Source organism: Halyomorpha halys, unplaced genomic scaffold (genome assembly GCF_000696795.3).
Source record: "Halyomorpha halys isolate HHAL.00 unplaced genomic scaffold, Hhal_1.1 Scaffold12.1, whole genome shotgun sequence".
In the NCBI taxonomy this organism is placed as follows: domain Eukaryota; kingdom Metazoa; phylum Arthropoda; class Insecta; order Hemiptera; family Pentatomidae; genus Halyomorpha; species Halyomorpha halys.
The window spans coordinates 341,423-357,233 of NW_027109908.1; the positions used below are offsets into that span (position 1 = coordinate 341,423).

The 15,811-nt window shown below is 28.3% G+C and overlaps 1 protein-coding gene across 2 annotated transcripts; it reads right to left on the bottom strand.

Moving 5' to 3' along the window:
* Nucleotides 1-7,100: 7,100 nt before the first annotated feature.
* Nucleotides 7,101-13,456, bottom strand: LOC106679037 (START domain-containing protein 10). 2 transcript variants are annotated; one of them, XM_014417952.2, is made up of 7 exons: nt 13,189-13,453; nt 12,878-13,117; nt 11,875-12,022; nt 10,529-10,681; nt 9,871-9,992; nt 8,301-8,423; nt 7,101-7,383 (listed from the first exon to the last, which is right to left on the bottom strand). In XM_014417952.2, the coding sequence occupies exons 2-7, from the start codon at nt 13,031-13,033 to the stop codon at nt 7,261-7,263; spliced, it is 825 nt and encodes a 274-aa protein (XP_014273438.1). In that variant the 5' UTR covers nt 13,034-13,117; nt 13,189-13,453; the 3' UTR covers nt 7,101-7,260. The 2 variants fall into 2 exon arrangements, 1 of the variants encoding a protein (XP_014273438.1); XR_001342888.2 differs by lacking the exon at nt 7,101-7,383 and adding an exon at nt 8,496-8,585 and having other exon boundaries at nt 12,878-13,456.
* Nucleotides 13,457-15,811: the final 2,355 nt, after the last annotated feature.

The window sequence follows — 15,811 nt, forward strand, 5'->3', positions numbered from 1 at the left end:
AGGGTTTCCCATCACAATCGATATAATAATAATACATATTATGACACTATATACACAAAGAAGATAAAAACAAAAATTAATATTGTCACAAACCTAACTTCTGAAACATTAAATTTATTCAATATAAGGACACTTTTTCAAATATGAAATAAATTACTAATATAGGCCATCAAAGTCACAAAATGTTTTCCAAATTTCACAAAGACATGTCAGGAAAAGATTTTTAAAGAAACTATAAAACACAAACATAAACTACTTATTTGGAAGATATCGACAGAATAGATCAAGATAGTCAATAGATTTAAGTCGTTAAGAGTAATAATTGCTAAAACAATTGACAATTACAATTTAAAATTCATTCAATTCCAGGTGGGAATTCAAATAAAAGTACAGGGTAATCTTGGTAATCCTAATTGTTGCAAGGGGGGGGGGATCGAATTACTGAAAGTATTAAGAAAAATGGGGTGTAAAAAAGTTCAATAATATGAATGTAAATAACATTTTTATTTATATAATTCTTTTGGAAATTTGAAGTTTTAAAAAATTAATCTGTTTTAAAGAAATTTTTTGTTAAATACTATGAGTCTTTTAACATCGCTGGTCACTAGCAGTATTTTTTTTTTTCTCGGCCGACTCCCATTGGTGTCCTATACTGCCTAACCATGGTTGGGGGTCAAAGTTCTTCATTTTGTGGGACCACCACTCAATGAAAAAAGTCAACGTCCCAGGCCGGATTCGAACCGGCACCGCCAATAGACATCAAATTGGTAAGACTATGTCTTAACCACTGAGCTATGGGGGGCCCCTAGCAGTATTTTGGGTGACTACACTTTTGTTTTATTTTAAATCCCTGGTAATACTAAGTGATGATGATTTAATTTGTTAAAATTATAAGGCTGTTCATTTATAAGTGAAAAAAAAAAAAAAAATTGTCTTTGTATGGTTTTACTTAAAACGTGATTAAAAAAAAAAAAAATGCATTCACTAACAAAATTTATTTTATATTTCTACTATTAATTAAATTAGAACAATAGATATTATATATTTCTAATTCCGATAAAATATATTATGAATACTTTCATAGGAATTAGAATACGCTCTATCAAAACTGTGTAAAAATTTCCACTTTCCATTTTCAGGGTGATAACAATAATGATAATAGACTGGGAAGTTAAAAAGTGTACTTTTATTAGAAAATAAAAATGTCATTTCCTGTTGAGTTTTCTCAATAAAAAGTAACTTTTTTTTTTAATGCCAGTTCGGATTACTGGAATGTTTTGAGTACTGAAGTTTGGATTATCGAGATTACACTGTACAATAGTGTAAGTACTGTTTGGTAAGACATAGATCTTCCCTTGAATATATAAGTTTAATTTATTTACATCTTACAAACTATTTAAAGTGAGGTGATACCAAGATCTACACTTAAACACTCAACTACTCACACTTCATCTGAGAGATGATCAAGGAACATTTTTTATTGTTGTCAGTGTCCCTTCGATTCAAGAATCCCCACTCCTACTATCAAGTATTTTGGATGTTTTATTATTGTTGAGAATTATTAAATTAAATTCTGAATCATCTCTGAGATCTTACGAAACACTTTGTAAGTATTATTTATTATTTTGCAAATATATTGGAATTTTCTCTCTGCTTACACAATGAGCATGGGAGAGAAAGAAAAAAAAATGTACAACTGAATGAATTTGTAAATAAATGAGATCAGTGCAGTAAATCTATGGTCAGCACCTCAGTAATCTGCTGAGCAGATCGTAAAGATCAGTGGTAGTGGATAGTTCTTGAGTCAATGATTTGAAATTTAGAGTCAGTATGTTGTGAATACTATTAAAACAGCCTGTGGTAATCGTGGTGACGAAAGGAATTTACAGAAAGAAGGAAGTAAGTATAAAGTAATATTATATAAAACATTTGTAATGTGATATTTAGTTTTATTGTACTCTTATGAAAGATTCATCAATACTTTTGTTTACTGAACTTAGGTTTTTACCTCAAATCTAAGAGATGACTAGATATGTTACATTTACTTATCGTTTCTTCAAAATTGTGGCATTCGTTTAATTTTTTCAGGTAATTTCTTATGAAATACATTTATATTTTGATTTTTAAATAATTTCATCAAATTTATATAATATTTTGTAATGCTATAATGGAAAAATAGGATTGATACTGGCTGATTTCAATGTGCAACAGTGGAAAATGTTATTCTGGATTTTTCTAGTTATTCCAAAGAGGTAATAACTAGTATAACTTAACATTAATAAGTGTTAAAGGGACAGATGAATGTATCAGTAGTGAATGACACTGTTTAAACAATGTTAGGTTTAAAATTTTAATTAATGTTCCTATACGACAATATTTAAAAAAAGAAATAGATGCACTTAACAAAATGAGGTATAATTGATTATAAGGTTTTAATTGTAAACATATAATATAAAAGAACTTGTTGATAATGTTAAATTAATTGTAGTGATTGTAGGAATATTAGTACTTGAAGATGGGGAAACCCAAAACACAGTACAAACAAATATAGAATATTGATAATATTTTAAATTGAATCTTTTTCACCTCATCATCTTAATAAATAAGAGAATATTGTTTTGGTGGATAAGAATTTTGTATACGAATAGTATATGGAGGGATCATGGCAGTGTTTATCTTTTGTCTGTGCTTAAGTTTTCGGACAATTCAACTACTTAGAGCTTGAATAGTATAAACCTGAAATGTGCAGTGGCTAAGTATCCACTATAAATGGCGAAAACTACTAAGTGTCATTGTCTACTAAGTATTGATTATCTATGGTATTGTCATATATATACTATAAAAATATGAATAGTTTTTATATATCATCCCTCACTGTGCTTCAATATTACTACTATGAATATGACCAATAAAAGTGTGGTAAAAGATTTTTCAGGAGTGAAACAAAGTTGATATTCATTTTAAGCACTATTTCTTTGAAAAATGTTATTTAGTTTGAGACGACACTAGAAACAAATATAAAATACTTTTTCCTAAAAAAATATTCTGTTGTCCTACTTTACCCCAAGTTTTTATAATTTTTTGTAAATATAATATAGCTTAATAGAGTCAGTAATACTTTCTTTTATTCTTAAGAAAGAGACAAATCGATTGGTATATAATAACCATGAAAAAGCATATACTTTCTGAGCTATGAAAACGTTGAATTTTGTTCATAACTTTTTTTTCTACCTGAGAATTTATGGTATGGATTTTAATAGCTTTAAAACTCCATGGTGACAGGGAACATTTTGAAAAAAACATCATGTAAATCGTAATTCAAAAGAATACAATCTGATTTATAGAAAGCATGTTAATTACAGTTGTACAATTTGAGCACTGAGAGTAGTAAAATTAAATGAATAGTCGTATAATTTGTAAAATGGTGGTACCAACCTTAGCAGAGTTGGGTAACTATGAAACTAATAGCTAAAATTTCCATGGATACGATATTTATTTATCAATGGTTCATTCATGAATAAGAATCGTATCCATAGCAACTTTAGCTATAGCTAATTTTTCCCCATCTCTGTACCCTAGTTATTAAAAAAAATCTATCAATTGTAAAATTTGTATATAATGAAGAATAATATGAAACATAATACCACAATTTAATGCAATATAGTGCATATAATTAGACCAAATAGAGAAGTCATCTCAGAGATGCCATGCGACTACTATAGTGTAAGGCATTGTCTTCAAGTCTATATCATTTGACTTATGACTGTTAGAAAGATCTTAATTGTACCTCTTTCGAAAAGAATTAGTTAAACAATCATTTGAATCCATGATTAAAAACCCGCAAAAACTATATGCCATGAAAGAAATCTCCTAATTGATACCGTCTATTAATAAGGACACCAACAACAAATTATTTCACAAATATATTCCAAAAACGAGATAAGATTTAAACATTTATTTGTATATAAATTGTTACAGTTATTTGTTCATATAAGAACATTATTATCCTAACTATTGAGGCATTACCTTAGCAACCTCATAACTGCAACAGCACCAGTTAGATTTCAGCAGGTTTTTTTTTTTACGACCTTCCAGGTCATTTCTGACATACGGGGAGTTATCTACAGGGTATCACCCTATTTTAACACCATGGTGGGGTGTGGTCAAGTTTTCATTTCATGGGACTGTCACAGAAATAAAGGTCGACTCACCAGGCCAGATTCGAACAAATGCCACTGCAGTTCCCAGGTTGCAAAGACCTACATCTCAACTCCCTAAGCTACAGATAACCCCGATTCCAGTGGTGATTCCACAAAATGAAAACTGACCCGGCTATTTTTGTTAAAATAGATTGGGGATCTTTCGGATTACCCCAAGTATATCAGAAATAATCAGATAAGGGATAAAAAAAAGAAATAGATAAGATTTCAAAGCTTGCTTCATAGAATGAAATTCAATCTTCCCACTCTGGTTAGAAATAGTTTGAATAAAAAACACTGACCATTATTCAATTCACCCACAAACTAAAACAAAGCCTATTAAGATAAGACACAAGGAAAATAAGATAAAAAGGAAGATGAACAAATTGAACATCTTCCAAAAAACGATATTTATTCAAATCGAATCTTAAAGCCAAAATCGATAATATGACAAAGCTTTTAATTAGGCAAATTAAAAAGTAAATAAAACTGAAAACAATTTTTTTTTCTTGTGAAATGAAAATAATATTAATGTATGTATTGAAAACTAAGATTTCAAAATTTATCTATATGTTTTACAGTATTGTTATATACTCATTTCATAGAGGAATTATTGAACAAGCAGAGACCAATTTTTTTTTTTTTAAATATTCTAAACAGATTATACGTCAGTATTTGAAAACCACAGAGAAAACACAAGTGTTTACAAAATAATTGAATGGGATAAAAACAAACTTCAAAGATAGCTGACTCCTAATATTTTTCACAGGTCTACGAACGATCAACTACTTGTATCTTTAATATAAAGGTAAAACATATAAACAATAATATATAAAACAAATATAAGGTTTACAACCAAATAATAAAGTTAATCCTAACTGTGATAAAAATAGTAGAGTAAATAAAGCAAGTTTTGCTAGCTATGCAAATGGTAAGTAATAATAAACTTGTATAAATTGTAATTTTATTTTTTTTTCAATTTAATGCATGGGATTATATGCAATCTTCTTTTATTTATTTTTTTTTTTTACTGAGCTGACTTCTGACTTTAATGTATAAACAAGTACATTACTTCCTAATGATAAAGGAGGTCTTTTTTTATTATTTTTGAGGGAATTTTAACAAATCACAGCGTAAAGCAATTAAAAAAAAATTATAAAAATATAAATAACTAGATTGTCTCAAATGCAGTCCTAAACCTTATAGAAATGAGCTATGGCAGTCAATTAAAAATTATTTTAAATACTATAAAAATAAAAATAAATCAGTCAATTATAAATTGTAATATAACAGTTGTGTAGATAATACAACTAATGCATTCATAAAACAAAATAATTTAAATCAGTATAAAATATTGAGAAAGGAACAATTAATTGTGAATACAGTTGAACCTTTATATACCGAACTTAATTAACGTTCAAAATGACTAATATATTAATTTTTTTTTTCAGGAATCTTGAATTTTAATAAATTAATGTCTAGTTTTTTTCCTCACTCAAATATGGCCAACAAGTTACAGCCTGTGGTTAAAGAGTAAGTAAGCAATTGAAAGATCATTATTGAATGAGAACGTTTGATCCTTGAATTTAAAAAAAAAAAAAAAATCAGAAAAATTAACAAATATTTCATTTTGTATAACTGAAGAAAAATAAAATCTAACCCACAATATGAAATCGATTTGCTAAATATGGTTTACCAAAAGAAAACAAACATGGACAATGGATATTCCGCACTACTGAGGAGTTAGGAGAAATTGGATTTGGTCTCAATTGTAAAAGGAAGCCCAGATAAAATGGCTGGTCTTGTAGCATGTATTGCTACCACGAGAATCAAAACCTAAATGCCTGCTTGAAGAATGACCTGGTGGAAGACATAGTAGAGGAAGACCATGCTTAAGGTGGCTAAACTAAGTGGAGGAAATATGGAAGAAGAAGGGAATTAGAAGACGGAGTATGCTTGCTAAGAATAAGAGAGGTCCTGGTTCTTTCAAGAATAAAAAAAATAAAAGAAAACCAAGCATAAATCAAAAATTAACTGTGGCTTATTACACCATTGATCTTGATCAAGACGAACCTAAAGATGATAATGATGACTATGAAGAAGAATAAACAAGAGAAGAAGCAATGGGTACATTCTGAAATGTGCAGTACAGTTCAAGACTTCAAGAAAAAGTTTTTACTTTTAACTAAAATTTGACAATTTTTATAACACTTAGGCCGTTTAAACACCCAAAAAGATAGTAATACGCTACTTTATCCGAAAATACAAAAAAAACAGCATTCATACTACATAGATACCTATATTATTACTACATGACTATATTAAAAGTACACATTTTATAAATTAAAAAAACTTGTTATTTAACATACAAAGTGTATGTTTTTAAAATAAAATTATGTATACAATTTTTTTTTTCAAATTTTAATTTATATAAAATTATTTTCAAGAAACCTAGTAACTCGAAATTCATGTTCAAAATATATATAGAGGTTCGACTGTATATCACATGAACACAGAATATCACAAGATGAAAATGAAAACCATAAATAAAATAATATAAGATCATATTGATGAAGACAAGTTATCTTCAAATGGCTAGACATGGACTAGAATGGAATATGATTTAATAAACATTAAATAAATAAAATAATACTTGGAATCAGGTACAAAGGAATATAATAGATCACAATAAAGATTTTCTTAATATTATTTCTTTAAGAAATAATAAGAGACTAGAATTTAAAGAGACTAGGTTTTCATAGTTTTAAAAAGAAGGAAGATAAAATCGCTTCAAAATAAATCGATGATTGGATGAATTGGAAACTTTTTTACACTAATTAATTCTTAAGCTCTGAACATTACCATTAATAAATATAAACAAGTTGGCAATGCCCTTTTATATAACCATATTTGAAGCTTTTCTTTTATAAGCTTCTCATTACCATCAATAACAGTTAAAAGAATTGTGAATAACAATTTTATTAGAAAAATTGTTTTGGTTTCTTTCTTCCAATGAACTTTAAGTTATAACTAACCGTATACGAAAACCTCCTGAGGAGCTTTAAGTTTTTGATGATTTAAACAATTTCAAAGATTTCCTTCCTCTGCTTGGCGAAGGAGTTCCAATCTTCGAGTCTTCTTCTTCATTGTACTTATATTTTTTTTCTGCCGCAGACATTACACACTGTAAAAATAATGACTAACTCAGATAAAATTAATTAGAACGTAATAAAGATATGATATCAATATTTATGAATATTAGTAAACAACTTTATATATAAAATGAAAGTCAACAGTATTAAGATAAGTACAGACTGGGCAAAAAATTGTCAGCATGTATCCCATCAACCAGTTATAACTAGGATACGAGGCAACATCGATTGTTATGGGCATCAAATAAATTCATAGATTATTGCTAGTATTTCTGTTTTCCATTGCAAACAGAAAACAACACTTAGTGTGTACAATGAACTTCAATGTGATCCAGGCAATCACATATGTAGCTTTAATTTTTAACCTTACAGGAAGAATTGCAAGGGTTCAACATTAACACCAGCAATACCAAAATAATAAGAATATGAAGGGGAGGAGGTAAGAATGAGACAACTTAATAAAAAGACTGAAGGAAGAGAAGCTGCAGCATAAAAGAGATTTCAAGTACCTGAAGGCCCACCTTAATGGAAAGGACTGGGGAGATGGAAAATCAGAAAATTGGCCGATAAAAGCTTTCATTCATTATAACCACTAGCTTATCATATTTATAGTTATATTTATATTTACCTAGTGGAGAAGAGGTGAGTTCAAAAACAAAGAAAACCTCTTATACAAAGAAAAACAAATAGAACTAAATGGATTGACATTAACTTAACTTTAATAAACAAAGAATGAAAACAAAAATTTAATTTCAGATCACATGGAGTCTTCACACGTAATTCTCATATCTTTTCCCTTTATTTCCATTTATTCAATACCAGGTCGGCCAGGAGGGCTTTACATGGTTAATATAATAGAATTTTCTTCTTTAACAATTAATTATAGAGATACCCCCCTCTCATTCATACAAATATAATCACTTATATCAAATAAAAACTAATAAATTACCTCATTTATATCCAATCTTGGAGCTCTCATTTGTTCTGGAAAGTGCCAGGGTTTCCAATTAGGGTTATTAATTGATTTCCATTCATTATAACCCAGTGTAGCTTTTTGAAGACTCTTTACCATCTATTAAAATTAAAAAAGAAAATTATAGTTCTGATTAATTAATTTATTTCCATTCAGGTATGATGGCCTTACTTTACAGGTAAGATTTCAAAATTATGTAATATGTTTCAATTATAGTACCCCCAATTTTCATGAACCAGCATATGTTAGCACTTACTGCACCTGAATTATACAGTTCATTAAATATCAACCAATTTGCATTCATTAAAATCCTATATATTTTTTTAAAGACTCTTTACTATATATTAAAATTTAAAAAAATATTTAAAATTAAAATTAAAGTTTCATTAAAAAAAAATTATAAGATTAAAATAACAAATCTACAGAGTATTCTTGAAATTCTTATTTCCCTACGTATTCAACTGTTCTAGGTATAATTGTGCTGGCATTTTAAATATTTTTTAGCATGTGAAAGATGTAACAAAATTTTTTTAGCACTACAAGTCCAGTGGGAAAAAAAAGTTTGGGAACTACTACAATGGAGATATTAAGTAATTATAAAAATCTAGCAAATATCTGAGTGAAGAGATAAAAATAGTTTAGAGTTGGATATTATACCAATATCTGTTGTTTAGCTAACGTAAATATATATAAATTTAATTTCATTTTGACTTTATATTCAGAATCAGACTTAGTATAGTATTATTTCGAAAATAGAAATATGAAATTATGTATGAAAAATTTATTGAAATTATGAATCAAAGGGAGCTATAGTCTATAGTTATCTATAGTAGAGCTAGAGTCTATAGTTGACTGTAGATTGATATGAGAAGATGGTCAGCATGATGGATGCGGTCAGCAGAGTTGGGCCAAATTTAGCTATAGTTGAAACTAATAGCTAAAATCTTCATACGATATTTATTTATCAATGGTCCATTAATGAATAAGGGTCGTATCCATGGCAATTTTAGCTATAAGTTACAACTAAAGCTAATTTCTGCCTATCTCTGGCGGTCAGCAATAATACACCATCTTCTCCTCTTGTGAATCACAAGTATTAGTTAAGAAATGAAGAAGATGGTTGGGAGGTATCATTTATACAAAATATAAATGAGCATTAACATTTATTTAGATGCTAACAAAAATAATTGAGTTATTTGAAAAAGTTTTCATTTTTCAAGGTCAAAGTATTCATAAAGTTTTAATTAATAATACTGTGGAATTCAAATTAGTCAAAAGTGCTATCATAAAAAAAAAATAAATAAACCAAAAGCTAAATTGTGGAAAACTTCACTAAGCCTTAAGTTCAGTATTTATCATTTGCTTATACTTGTTTCGATAAAATATAGTTTATTCAATTACTAGAAAATTTTGCAAAGTGGACCTGGCTGTATTTGTAACTATGTGGACCTGGCTGTATTTGTAACTAAGTGGACCTGGCTGTATTTGTAACTAATCTACTCAAATATACATCTTAAAATATCAATTAATGAAACAAATAATTTACCTTTGGACCAAATATTTGGGTGACTTTATTTACTAACCAAGGCGGAAGAGTACCTCTCGGATCCGTTTGTGATATATATCCTAGATTGCATCCTCCACCTTCTGTCTCTCGAACAAGAAACCCTATCATAAAATAATAAAATATATATATAATATATTCATGAAATTATTTAATATGATTCAATTTCATAATAACAACTTAATAGAATCCCTACATGATTCGTAACCTCACAAGATCAGACTTCACATTTTTAAATAAACTTAATAAGATTTAAAATGACCCATCTTTGAAAAATGAATACTTTACATAGTAAACAAAAACTTTTTTAAATGCAATTAAAAATCTGAAAATTGCCAAAGATTTTGTGAATTTTATATGACTGTGAGGAGCCATACAAAAATAAAATTCTTTCGAAATCTCAACTGTTCTATATAAGTGATAATATGAGTTAGAAAAAGAAAAGTTGATAACTCATCGGATACTAGATGTGATGACATTCTATTTTTCACACATATCATCTACCAATACGAGATCTCATCATTCGATGGCTTATGATCTCATGATATTAATGATGACAAAACATGAAACCAACTTTTCTTGGCAAATATGAGGTATAACTTTTCAATATGTTAAAAAATAAACTCACTAATGATATTACCTGTCAAATAAGAAGTGGCACGTATGAACCCTTTCTTAGGTGGATAGTTGATATGATAGACGGAATGATTTAGGATATATTTTTCTATTCCTAAATCTAGCCATGATCTCTGCAGTACAAAATCTCTATTAGCTAATGGGCTTGGACATGACACTGGAAAAACATGGATTATATGCTTTGGGTTATTGTTATGAAAAAAAAATTAAAATTAAAAATGCTTAAAAAAAATAATAATGTTTTAAGTTGTTCAGTTCCCATTTAGAAAATAGTTTATTGTTAAAGATATTGGGCCGCAAGATGGATCAAATGAGGATTTAGGAGGAATTGTGAACCTGTGAATATAATGTACCCCGTAAAATATAATTGAACTAATAGTTGAAATGGGCATGTGAAGGCAATGGGGCTTAGTTACGAATCTCCAAAATGTAAATGGATTGGCAAGAAAGTAATTTCAGTTTTTTAGTGTGAAATAAAACTAATTTGTTTTTCTATACAAAAATTAACTTTAATCAGTCAAATATCTTTCATTCTGTCCGATGTCTTTTTTTGCCATTTTTCTGGTAACTCCATGATTCCACGCTCATTGAATTTCTGGACCTTACCTATGTTATTGTAGAGAATTCATTGAGGATAATCTTTTACAAAAAAAGGTCAATTGCCTCATGTTTGAAATGTGTATCACAAATATTAATTCACTGTGTGAGGTGAATTTTTTTCAATTCATGCCGAACTCAAATATCGAGCTTCTTAACCAATCCAAGTAATCTTATATGACTTTCAGTTGTTGTTTGTGATACATTTAACTATTTTACAATCTTCCTCGCAGTTATATGATGGTTAGATTTCATTAGTCATCTTACAGTGAAAAACATATATCTTTATGTTTTTAACATAACCGTACCCCTGACTATCTTCTTCATAATTTAAAAAAGTAAATGCTTATTTTTGCACCCCATGTTAAAACTGACAGTTGCAAACAAAATTACACGGAAGTTGTTTCTGTTACAAGCAAAGAATATCGACTATAAAAACTCAAAAGAAAAAATTTTAGCACTCACGAAATAATAACAAAACAAACATAAACGGGAACTGATCCACTAGAAACATTAGTATCTCAGCCAAATCCATATAAGATAGAACATAGGACTCCTTTACTAAATAATAAAAGAAAATAAAGAAGTAGATAGGAGTTTGGTTCTGTCTGATATTTTATATTTATATTTTGAAAATAATCATTCATCAAGTCAACGATATCGCTATTGAACCTTCAAGTTCGCTAATAAATATTACTATAGAATATAAATTAATAAGTAGCAATTAAAAAAAAATAAAAAAACAATATTCACTTGAATAGTACCCAACATCATTATTTGGGTTTAAAATTCCGATATCATGTGATTCAATCATATGTTGATCCCATATTTTCCTGTATTCGGGATCGTGCAAAACATCATACATTATTTCTGGAGAGATTTCAGGAAAATTGGCAAGGACCTAAAAAGAATTAAGGTAAAAATCAAATGACTAATTCAAATAAATAAGAATATCAAATTGAATTTACTAGAATAAGGGATACTGACCATCTTAATTACTACTTGTCATACAGTAATCATTCAGAAAAAAATAAAGTAAATTTTAGATGAATAGCAGTAATTCAATGTCTTTATACATATGAGCTTATCACGGTACAAATATAGAACCAGTAGTTATAAGTAATGAAAAGGTAAAGGTGCAGGAGCACTGTTGCTAGACCAGAGTTGGTACCCTAAATTAGGTAAAAGTCTGGTGGTCAAGTCCGATTCTGACAAAATCACCTCCTTGCACAACCATTGGTCTAGAAACAGAACTTCCTTATAATGTACTGCACCTCTGTCCTTTCATGAGTAGTAGCGGTGTATATCTAATTTTGTTTTCTAACAATCAATAGAGATGTTTTTATTCACCAGTATCTGTACCAAAGGTATGCTTAAGTATTGATAAAATAATTTGGCTAAAACTGAACCTCCAATTTCATTCTGGCATTGGTAGATAGCGAAATAACCGCTTACTCGCAAAACCTGTTACTTGCACCTCTTGGTTTCTTATACTTTCAAATAAGGGACTTAAAAAAATAATATGAGCTAAGTGAAGTTACATTTAAAATTTCAAGGCATCAAAACATGCAATACTTTTAAACAATATATTATTAAATAAATAAATCAAACAGTATGAACCTAGAGGTAATTTCTAAGTTCTGGGGTCAATTCCACTTGAATTATGTTGTTGAAGTTATAGAAGTATGATGTTTATATATAATTATTACTAAGTAATATTCTCAGATTGAATCTGTAAATTTTAATAGTGGCTCACCTTTATCATTTTGAAGTTAGTATTATGCAGGCCCTTAGTCCATACTTTGATAGGGCCTTTGTTATAATCTAGTTTCCAATCTGTGTGGCAATCTAACAGATCTTTCAAACTGGAAAAATCGCTATCCTCAGCCACTCTCACTGCACCAACTTCCATTTAGAAGGAATAAGAAATATATATCACAGACAAGGATCTTCTCTTTACTGGTACAACATTCTAGAACCCTTTGTACTTAAATAGCTAGATAAAACAAATTCATTGAACCAGAACTTTCAGTAAATGCTATAAGTACACTTTGTAAAATACCATACTTAGGTTTCCAAATTGTCCACATTATTTGTCTGTCATAATTTTAAGATAGAAAAGGAGATATTAATTGTAAACATATGATAATTACTCTCATTCTATAAAGAATGTCATATATTTGATATTCCAAAGCCAATAGAGATATGTCTTCAAAAAACTACCACACAACTATCACAAACTCCCTATATTATCACAAGCTCTCCAAACAGTAAACAAAGATAACAATAAGATCGATTCTTATCATGAGTAACCAGTTAATAACCTCCCGGGAGGTTTGTGATATGAAACTTATAAAAACAAAAACCTTCTGATGGGGAGTATGATTAAGTTTATAAAAAAATGTAATAATGATTAAAATTATTGATTGAACCACTAAGCTGATTTCCTTAAAAACCTTTAGGTTTATTTATTTAAAGTTTAAAACAAATCAAACTCTAAGAAATTTATACAATATAAAAGTCGGCTTTGTCTCTTCTGTTTTTTGGACAATACAATACTTTTATAAATGATATTTTTCTTGGACTGATATCAATCAACACAATTTTTCTTTATTTAATTTTTAAGTATTAATGTGATCTCGATATATCTCTAAAACTATTTAAATAAGGTGTCTCTACAGGTTTTCCAAACTAATGAAAATTCGAGCATGCCCAAGCGTTTAGGATGGTTTGGCCTGAATTCGCGGCCTTATCGGTTTTTTGCCCCAAATCAAAGGGTGCATTGGGTTCAGTTCGCATTGTTTAAGAATTGTCAAAAGATGAATATTTGTGCACTCCGTGTTTTAATTTATTAAGGAATATCCAAACCTTCGGATTTTATGATTAACTCATGTTTATGATTTTAAAATCTATCGATTCAATGTATCTTTTTAATTAACAATAGAAGTCTATTTTTGATTTAGTAAAGCTTTAACATACATCTATTAAGGCATTATATGTCGATATAATTAAATTAAAAAGTTTATGATAAATATTGTAGGACAATGATTGAATTAATTATATATGTATATATAGTTGACCGTAAAAATTGATATATAAGAAGATGGTCAGGGTTGCGGTCAAAAGAGAAACAAAAATAGCTTACAACTATTTATTTTCCGATGTTTCGCCCCACTTTGCAGGGCTAAAAAGATACAAAAAAAAAAAAAACTGAGAATATTACAACAATAAGGTAATTTAAGCTAGGACAAATATTATGTAAAAATAAAGTGATAAGAAATTACAAATAAATAAAAGGAAAGAAGACATAAAATAGTATAATTATAAAATAAACTTGAATAAACAATGATAAGAATAAGAAATAAAGTAACAATGGCAAGAGTAAAAATTTTTGAAAATAAGTTAAATATACAGTTAAAAGAGTACAGGAGACAAAAAACAATATGGGGGAAAAAAAAGAAGAAGGAGAAAGTAAATATTAAATAAACGTCTTGAAAGAATAAATATAAATAAAAATAATAATAATGATAATAAATGAGTAAAGAAAGCGATAATGAATGAGCTACGAACGTCTCCTGTACTCTTTTAACTGTATATTTTACGTATTTTTTATACAATTTTTACTCTTGCCATTGTTACTTATTTTTTATTCTTATCATTGTTTATTCAAGTTTATTTTATACTGATACTATTTTATGTCTTCCTTGTCGGTGTCAGCGATATCAACTTGCCAATGCTCTTGACAGCTCATTCTCATGATAATATCGTAAACTTAATGCTGTCTTCCTTAAACATAAAATCATTGGATTAAAATTGAGTAAAAAACAAATGAGTATTTTTCATGTTGTCTATCCTTAATTAAAAATAAAGGATACATGTTTACTTACAAATTAGAAAATCCTGGGAAAAATGGGATATTTTAATTACACCGAATGAAGTAAGAATAAATCAGAAATATCGCTATTCATTTTGGACAGTTTTTATGTAATTTATTTAAGGGGAATGTAAATTTGAAGCTAAATTGTTTCATCAATTTTAATTAATAAACAAAATCTACGTTTAGGCTAATACGCCATCCTCATCAACCAATCAGCCGCCATTATATCACAATTCTTTATTTGTATTAAACTTTATATTTTAATGTTTTCCTCAAAAGAAATGAATTATGTTCTAACTGTTCCTAGAAAAAAATCTGTGAAAATTGACCAATTTTATTTTATTTTCATTCCTTATATTTTAAAACAGTAAAAGTATTTTGTGATCCTTAATATTCACATTGAAATGATTCTGAACAGAACAGAGAATCACGAAATTCTCGAAAAATTCTTAATGGATTTTCATTCAAGATGTACCAAAATTATTAAGATTTTACAGTAAAAAATAAAGGAATTTACCTATGTATAGGTATTTATATCTATGCATTCATTGTCATTTAATGCTAACAACAACTACTAACATCAAAAGGGCCAAAATTCTTGGCTAAAAGATGTATATATATATTAGTCTATCTATCTATATATGTCTATCTATCTATCTATCTATATATGTCTATCTATATATCTATATATGTCTATCTGTCTATTTATCTATCTATATTATTATTTAATAAATTTTTTAGAAGAAACAAAACAAATATTTAGGACAGGCAAGGTATACAGTTTATCAATGCCCCTCAATAGCTTCTTCCCAC

Excerpts from the sequence above, each read along its gene's own strand:
- LOC106679037 (XM_014417952.2), bottom strand. The coding sequence starts at position 13,033 with ATGGAAGTTGGTGCAGTGAGAGTGGCTGAGGATAGCGATTTTTCCAGT. Across the intron at positions 8,424-9,870 it reads CCCAAATATTTGGTCCAAAG|ATGGTAAAGAGTCTTCAAAA; the intron begins GTAAATTATTTG and ends TAATTTTAATAG. Across the intron at positions 7,384-8,300 it reads CAAGATTGGATATAAATGAG|TGTGTAATGTCTGCGGCAGA; the intron begins GTAATTTATTAG and ends TTATTTTTACAG.